This window comes from Chrysochloris asiatica, unplaced genomic scaffold (genome assembly GCF_000296735.1).
Source record: "Chrysochloris asiatica unplaced genomic scaffold, ChrAsi1.0 scaffold00097, whole genome shotgun sequence".
Lineage (NCBI taxonomy): Eukaryota > Metazoa > Chordata > Mammalia > Afrosoricida > Chrysochloridae > Chrysochloris > Chrysochloris asiatica.
This window is the reverse complement of record NW_006408615.1, coordinates 8,055,594-8,064,918: the sequence shown is the minus strand read 5'-3', so window position 1 is coordinate 8,064,918 and position 9,325 is coordinate 8,055,594. Positions and strand designations below refer to the sequence as shown.

At 43.9% G+C, this 9,325-nt stretch overlaps 1 protein-coding gene across 1 annotated transcript in view; it reads right to left on the bottom strand.

Annotated features, from left to right (window-relative positions):
* Positions 1–9,325, bottom strand: part of EFCAB6 (EF-hand calcium binding domain 6) — a 322,393-nt gene that overhangs the window by 205,182 nt on the left and 107,886 nt on the right. Inside the window, 2 exon segments of the mRNA XM_006866905.1 lie at positions 1,503–1,507; positions 3,769–3,917. Of these exon segments, the coding sequence (XP_006866967.1) occupies positions 1,503–1,507; positions 3,769–3,917 (154 nt within the window).

Genomic DNA, 9,325 nt, shown 5'->3' with positions numbered 1-9,325 from the left:
TAGAATATTATGCTACCTTGAAGAATAACAAGGAAGCCTCAAACCACCATATAACATGGATGAACCTTGAGGACATTATGCTGAGTGAAATTAGTCACGTCACAAAAGGAAAAATACTGCATAGGAACATTATTGTAAAATATTAAGGAAAAAATAACCACACTCATATACTGCTGGTTACCGCGGTATATGAGGTGGGGTGAGGAGAAGGAGGGGAAGATGGATCGCAGGGTAGGGAATAGACACAGGATAGTTTGGGAGCTGGGGGTGTGTGTGTGGCACTACACTAGAAAGGGGAGGGGAATGGAAGAATAAGGCTGATGGGAGAACACTTAGGTAGGTTTACACGGGCTAAGTGGGACAGAGGTAAATAATGATGTATGCACACGCTTGGAACAACAGGGCTATGGGATACAGGGATTAAGGCATGATTTGAAGTGTTAAAAGATGAGAAATTATGTTAAGATGCTTGGCTGTCTTTTGAATCTTGGTTTCCCTTGCCTACTATTGTAAAATAGACACCTGAGAGGAAGAGAAAGGAATAGCCAGAAACATCACCATAGAAAACCTGGAAGTCTGTCTTCAGCCTATAACTGATTGGAATACCTAAAATGGGGCTAGAACTTGCCCGGTGAAGGAGGCTTCCTGTGGAGCCTTTGCATTGCATAAGACCATAGGTAGAATCCTGGTCCACATCCAGAATCAGATTCTGAGGTGGGAAACTTACACTTGAAAGGACAAGTAGACCAGCCTGGAGCGGCTAGAACAGAAGAACTTCTTGAAAGAAAGGCCATCAGGAAAAGTAAAAAACAATAATGGCAGTCTGATAGACTACTACAAGAACAGCCAGGCGACATCAAGGCAAGTGGTCAGGTCCCCTCAGGGCAAAGCCCCTTACAAGACTAAGACTCAAGGGGAATAAACGAGTAGGCATGTGGTCTTGTTGGTCACCGATAAGGGGAAGTGGGTAAAAAATAACAATGAAGTTGTGAGCTAAGTCCAACCACATTCAACAGACTCCTGTGAAGCTGGGTGGAGACCTGGTTGGCCAGCAGTGTTGCAAAACCTGGGGACTCCTGGGCCCAGAGACAGGGACACGGCCACAGAGGACTAGAGTGGAGAGTGAAGCGTGCAGCTGACATGAAGGGAGGAGAGATGCATAAGAACACACATACTTGCAGATAGTACCCACTTGACCTGGCTTCAATGATTCGATGATTAGAACTCGACTAGAAGAAGAAAGTAGAGGGACAAAAAGAGTAATCCACCACAATATTATGGACTTGACCTATATTTATGGATGTAGTATCTCAAAAGAGGGAACAAATCTTTACAGTGAGGATCGTTCCCACCCCCTCAGTACACAGGGTTGACAGGGATGGGCAACTTAGACACTGGCTACCCAAAATGGTGGGGATGGGGGTGGGGGTTACAAAGGCAAAAAGTGACTGGCTTAGAAGCTTTCAAGAGGTAGCCTAGTTCTAGAGGGTGCAGGGGAAGGCCGAACCTCCACTGAATGGTTTCTAACCTGTCTTGATAGGGCTGATGAAAAGAGATGGGGATAAGACTCTTATGGTTCAATAGTGGAATAATTGCTATCAAGTCTGTGAGTGTTGGAAATGTAAAGGTAGAAGTTTTGTAGCAAAAGGAGGGGAGTGGTTGATTTTGCAGTACAGGAGCAGAGGTCCCTGGGACCATCAAGGGACAAGAGTAGAGCGTGGGACTCTACCCAGAGAAGCAGTGACACCAGAGATGGAGGCAGAGACAATGACATGGAGAGATGGAGCGGCTGGGGACTCTGGACTCAGGGAGGGAGAGGGGTTGTGTGCTGATGGCCGGAGGACAGGCTTGTAGGGTATACCCTTTGGTTGTTTGATGATGCATGGCAGGGATTGTAATCATTGCAATGAAACGAGATACGATAGGATGAATGTAAAGATAATGTTCTCCGCAGCAGACTAGTACATAATTCACAATAAAAACGTTTATTTAAAAAAAAGTACATTAACAGGTAACTGCCAGAGGTTCAAGTTGGATTTAGGTGAGGATGTGGAATGAGGGGCATCATTGCTGACGTCAGATGGATCTTGGCTGAAAGCAGAAAATACTAGAGAGATGTTTACCTGTGTTTTACTGAAAATGCAAAGGATTTTGATTGTGTGGATCATGACAAGCTATTGACAACATTGTGGAGAATGAATATTCCAGAACACTTAATTGTGCTCATGAGAAACCTGTATATAGACAGTTGTTCGAACAGAACAAGAGAACACTGAGATTTAAAATTAGGAATGGTGTGTTCTGGGGTTGTATTTTTTTTCATCATACTTATTCAATCTGTATGTTGAGCAAATAATCCAAGAAGCTGGATTATATGAAGAAGAACATGGCGTCAGGATTAGCAGAAGACTCATTAAGAACCTGCGATATGCAGATGATATAACTTTGCTTGCTGAAAGTGAAGAGGACTTAAAATACTTACTGATGAAGATCAAAGAGCACCGTCTTCAGTATGGTTTGCACTTCAGTGTAAAGAAGACAAAAATCCTCACTACTGGACCAATAAATAACATCCATATAAATGGAGAAAAGACTGACGTTGTCAAAGACTTCATTTTGCTCGATCACACCTATGGAAGCAGCAGTCAAGAAATCCAATGACGTATTCTATTAGGCAAACTCTGCTCCTCAAGACCTCTTTAAAGTGTTAAAGAGCAAAGATGTCAGTTTGAGAACTAAGATGCACTTGCCCCAACCCATGGTGTTTTCTATAGGCTCACATGTGTATGAAAGTTAGACAATGAATAAGGAAGACCATAGAAGAATTGATGCATCTGAAGTTATGGTGCTGGAGGAAAATATTAAATGTACCATGGACAGCCAGAAGAACAAATAAATTTGTGTCGGAAGTACAGCCAGAATGCTCCTTGGAATCCAAATGGCGAGACTTTGTCTCTCATACTTTGGATATGTTATCAGGAGGGACCACTCCCTGGAGGAGGACATCATGCTGATAAACTGGAGGGTCAGCAAAAATAGGGGAAGACCGCCAACCAGCTGGATTGGCCCAGGGTCAGCAGCAACGGGCTGAAGCGTCATGATGATAGTGAGATTGGCACAGGATGGGAGGGGTTTCGTTCTCTGAGCATGTGCATAAGGTCTCTGTGAGGTGGTGGTACCAGCTCAACGGCACCAAACAACAACTACAAATTGTAAGAAATGCTTCCTAACAATCTGGGTTGCATCTACAAACACACATCAAAGAAAAAATATTAATAACTGATGATGGGAACTACAGGTTAAATGGAGTGGAGTCAAATCTACCAATTGCAACACATGAATCTGATTTGGCTACGGTCGAGGATAAATTAGGAAAGAAAACATGGGACAATCAGTTACATTTGAGCCCTGGATGGCTATCTATTAACGTCATTGATCATTCTGCCATGCTATCTTCCTCCAGAGACACACTGGCATTTTTTCTCTGATGAAATGAGATGATGTCTGAAATTTGCTTCACAAAGATCTGGGGTCCAGGGCAATGGGCAGGGAGGTCAAGAAGTCACATTGGTTGTGATATGATGGCTGTTTAAGCTGGTAGCGGGAACACTGGACTTCATTATATGACTTTGTCTACTTCTGTACGAAGGGAAATTTTTAATAATAAAAACGCTAAAAGAAACATGAATAAAATATGCATGATGCTGACACTCATGGTTGACGTTCAGGGAGAAGGGAAAGGTGTCAAGGCAACAATGGGGCTCTTACCTTTTCATTAACTGGAGGAAAATTCTTCTTGGTAAGCGGTACACAAAGGCATCGAGGACAGTCTTGAGGTAATTCAAAGACACATAGCCGCTGTTGCAGGTGTCTCCCGCGCTGAGCCCTTTTTCCACCCTCTCATAGGACTTCAAAAGCTGCAAGGAATTAGGATGAGAGTATTGCCTTTTTGGAAATCAACTTCCTGGAGCAGGCCAGCCATTTCAGTTCTACCCACAGCCCCTTCCCATTTTCCTCCGCCCTTCCCCCGAAAGTGATCAAAAAGGTTATGACAGCATGTACCAGGCTTCAAATGTTTAATTGATGAGCTTAGTACAAAACACAACTCCCAGCCACAGACAGCCACCTGACAAGGCAGATAAGTTTCTCGGGGAAAACAAGCCCAGATCTTTACTCTTGCTCACGTGGCAGAGCTAAAAATACTGGGTGAATCTGCCAGTTTGATCCATCTTTCTTCATATACTTTCAAGCCGCTCCTACTGTGGGCCCACCCTGTGCTTTTCCTGATTAAATCTGGTCAATCAAACAACAAAGCTGGTACCACTTTATTAAAAACTCCGAGTGGCTTCCGCAGTCAGAAAAAGGACCCAAGTAAAGACTACACAGACATCGGAGAGCTGGACGCTTCTTAAATCATTCCTCATCTGTTTGTTTGAATGGGAAATTACCAAGAACCTGGCTGCCTGAGCTTCGCTTCTGGGTCGTTGAAAGGTCTGTAATGTAGGTTAGTCACCGATTTTCACTGTGAATGAACACTGGTTTCACTTTGGATGTCTCTCCTGCTGTTTGTTATTGAGTGATAACACCTTTCTCCAATATTTTCAACCCTCCCCCTTTCTTTGAATTCAGTATTTCCTGGTTACTGGGCTAAGAACAAAATCACCAACCACTTGTCATAAAAGGTGACTTTCAAAACAAAACAAAAAAGGCAACTGGAACTTGCAAACAGCCAAAGAGCCTTTACTAACTAATGGGATAATAAAAGATTCATGCATTTTCCATAGGGACGGGGCAGGGAACTTTTTTTTCTACCAGGGACCATTTTGATGTTTATAACATCACTTAATATCAACTTATTTTGCTATGAAAAAAGCTGTTAGATTTATGGAATTTTGAGTCCTGCCTGAGGTTGCCTTGGTAGGGCAGGCAGGATCAAATGATTTCACAGGCTTATAAGGTCTGCGGCCAAGATGTGCCCCACCCCTGCCTTAGGGTATGCAGGAATATATGAAATCTAAGGACTCCTGGTGTGGCACTTGACTGCAAACCACACGGTGGGCAGTTCAAAGCCAGCAGCTGCTCCTTGGAAACCCTATACAGGTTCGCTATGAATCGAAACTGATTCAACAGCACAAAGCAACAGCAACAAAAGCTTTAGAAATATCCAGACTCCCAAGACCTCAGCTTCCTGGGAAATTAGAGGGAGTTGACCAAAAATGCGGCTAAATTGGACACCACTCTGTCTATGAAGTTCGGTGAAACCCTGGCTGGCAGGAGGCCTGTCTTCCAAGGTGCCTCTGGGTAGGTTTGAACCGCTAACCATCAGGCAAGTTGTCCAGTACAAACCGTTTGTTTGCATCCATTTATTAGATGAGTGTAATCCATTGTTAAAATCCTGTCTCTGATAGGTTTTTACAGGTTGTTGTGTTTTCCAGGAAAAGTGTTTCTGACATGATCAAGATCTTTCAGAAAAAGATCTAGGGCACAAATCAAAAAGGCATCTTTGTGACTATCTTTGTACAACGTTAGAGGATTTGTCATTTACGCTTTATCAAGGAAGTACAAGCCTTTGTTAAATAAATTTTTTTTAAAAGGCAAGCAGTTCAACAAAGTATAAAAAAGGAAGATTCCTAGAAGTCTCCCATCCATAGTTTTGCACATAGCTTTTCAAAAACTGCCAACATGATCACATAAACATATAATTTTACCAAAATGGCATCAGACTACATGTTCAAGTTTGACAAATGCTTCTTTTCATTTAACAAGATGTCATGGAGAGTTTCCAGTAAGTATCAGTCTTTATCTACCTCGTTCTTTCCAATGCTATTGTATTACTGATGGGCAAACAGAGACTATACCCTTTTCTCCACGCTTATACCAACTTTTAAAAATGGATTACATTCGTCTAATAAATACACAGCAAGGCCCCGAGTGGTTAAGGGCTCATCTACTAGCCTAAAGGGGAACATGGTGGCTCTGCAGGATAAGCACTGGACTTTGAATCACAAGGTCACTGGTTTGAGCCCACCAGACGCTCAGGGGGAGAAAGATGAGGCTTCCTGCTCGCACAAAGATGTACACCCTGGAAAACCCTATATGGGTCATTATGGTTTCAAACTAAATGGATGGCATTTAACAACTACTAGTGGTTCAAGCTCACCAGCTATTGCTTGGAAACCCTATACAGGGTCACTATTGGTCGGAACCGACTCGACAGCACTTCACAACACCACCACCACCACCAACAACAACAACAACACCAAGCCTAAAGGTTGGCAGTTCCAGCCTACCCACATGTGCACTGGAAGACAGGCCTGGGGATCTACTTCTGAAGGGTCACAGTCGTGAGAACACGATACGTGGGGTCGCCATGAGTTGGAATTGAAGGCAACTAAGCCCCACAACAAATACACGGAGGCCTTCCTTTAGGTCTGGCTCCAGCGCCTATGCTGAGTCTTTATGAACGCTGCCCTGAGCCCCGTGTAAACCATCGTCCTGACACGAGTGTGTTCATGACCGTGTGTGTTGGAGCGTTCTCTCTATGATCGCCAGGGTCCTTATGAACGCTGCCTACGCCGAGTCCTTATGAACGCTGCCCTGAGCCCCGTGTAAATAGTCAAGCACGCAGACACGTGTGTTCATGACCGTGCAGGTTGGACTGTTCTCTCTGTGACGGCCAGGGCAGCAGGCGCTGTGTCTGCTTAGTGCACCAGCATTAGCTAGAACGCAGCCACTGCCAAGTCAACTCTGACCCCATGTGACCTGGGAAGACAGAGGAGAACAGCCTCATGGGGTTTCCAAGGTTGGCACCTTTACGGAAGCAGATTGCCACAGCTTTCATCTGAGGAGCGGCTGGTGGACTAGAACCGCCATCCAAGTGCTTTAATCATGGTACCACCAGGGCTCCTTTGATGCACAATACATACTTAAATAGGAAACAAGGGTCAAAATGACTGTGGGGATTATAGTAACAGAACAAAATGCATAACTTATAAACTCTGATAAGAACAATGAACAGTCACTAGAAACTCTGTGGTGGGGACAGAGAGGTCGGAAGGCACACACTGATGCCAGTCATGTGGAGTCTCACAGCAGAAAGCCAGCCCGTCCTGCCTGCCATCCGCCAGCTCCTAGTGGATTTCTCAACTCCTTTGTGGATCTGAAAGTCTTTGGGAACTAAGGTCTCCAGATGTTTTCTGTTCACTGGAGGCGAGTGGAGTGAGGGTTGGAGATCCAGTGTTCGGGCTCACACCTGGGCCCCAGGACCTCATGGCAGGGGAGCCACGAGCAAGTCACTGCACCTGCTAGAACCTCAGCTGCTTCTTATGAACACGGAGATACCAACAGCACCAAATCATGGGAGACCCCTGATGGCTGCAACACAGACCACCAACATGGCAACGATTGCGAGATGGCGCTGAACTCTGCAGTGGGGTCGAGGAGTCAGAACCGACACGATGGCACCTAACAAGAATGCATGGAGGACTGAACCTGGAACACCCTCGGAGCACTGCCGGGCACACGGGTAGCTCCAGAGAAGGACTGATTATGAAGGAGATGATGATGTGGCTCTTTCTTCTAGTAATTTCACAAAAATGTAAACTGAGTGTGTCTCACTGTTAAACATATTGAAGATATCCATGATCAGTACACCCATGTTGCCATCCCGCCATATGAATAAAGAGAGGCCTGAAATTATGTTCACCAAATGTCACCTTTGCTTCTTTCTGTGGGCTTTGAATAATTTGTTACTTTCATCTTTGTACTGTTCTCTAGTGATGATCCTGCATTGCTTTGAGAAAACAAGTCTTGAACAATAACAAAAGCCAGATTTCCCAGTTTACCAAGAATAGATTCCAGGGCTTACTTCTCTAACACTCTTAGTGATATTTGCTTCTGTTCACTTTTCCCCCACGGATGTTCTTCTACCAAAAAAGTTCCACCAGACTTGTAAAAGTTCTGTGTACCTTGTTATTGTTGTTAAGTGCTTTCGAGCTGGTTCCAACCCATAGCGACCCTGTATAGGGTTTCCAAGGAGCAGTTCAAATGGCTTAGGAACAGCTATGCTCCGTTGAAGGTTTATGTTCCAAATATTTTTTTTCTTTTAATGTTTTATTATGAATTATGTGATAGTTTACATGGGAGAACATGCATTTCACATTCATCCTATTCCAAATATTTTGCCAAGTTTATCACTTCAGACACCGAATTTGGTTGGAGAAAAGCTTTTTCCACTTCCGGAGGTCTCAGTTATCAATCTTTCTCTGTGGGGCCTTGGGGTGCTGTGTGAGGTGCCGTCAAGTTGCTTCCGACTCCTAGGGCCCCTGAGCACAACAGAATACAGCACTGCCCGGTCTTGCACCAGCCTCACAACTGCTGGTACGTTTGAGCCCATGGAGCTGCCTCGGTGTCAGTCCATCTCTTTCTTTATGGCTCTTCCTCTTCTTTGCTGACCCTCCAATTTCACAAGCGTTAATGTCCTCCTCCAAGGACTGATCTCTCCTGATAACATGTTGGAAGCATGACACATGAAATCTTCTCATTTTGGCTTCTGAGGAGCATTTTGACAGCACTTCTTCCAAGATAGAATTTGTTTTTTTCTGGCAGTCCACGGTCCTTTTAATAGTCTTCTCCAACACTCTAATTCAATTGCATTGATTCTTTCGTGATCTCCCTTATTCATTGCCTAACATTCACAAGCATATACCATGGCTTGGTTAAGGCACATCATTGTCTTCAAACTGAGAACACTTTAAAGAGGTCTTCAGCAGCAGATTTACCTAATGAAAAACATTGATTTCTCGGCTGCTGCTTCCATGAGTGTTGATCGTGGATCTAAACAAAATGAAGTCTGACAATTTCAATCTTTTCTCTATTTATTATGATTTTATTCATCGGCCCAGTGGTGAGGATTTTTGTTTTCTTTACACTGATATGCAATCCATCCTGAAGGTTGCAGCCTTTGATCGTCACCAGTATCTATTTTAAGTCCTCTTTACGTCTAGTAAACAAGGTTGTATCATCTACCTATCGCAGGTTGTTTAAGAATCTTTCTCAAATCCTGATGCCACATTTTTCTTCATATAATCCATCTTATAAGATTACTTGCTCAGCACACAGACTGAGTAAGTACCTTGAAAGAATATAACCCTGGGACACAATCTTTCCTGATTTTAAACCATTCAGTATCCCCTTGTTGTGTTGGGACAACTACAGCTCTTGGCCTATGTACAGGTTCCTCATGAGCACAATTGAGTGTCGTAGGATAACCATTATTTATAATGTTGTCCATAGCTTGTCATGATCCACACAGTGGAATGCCTTT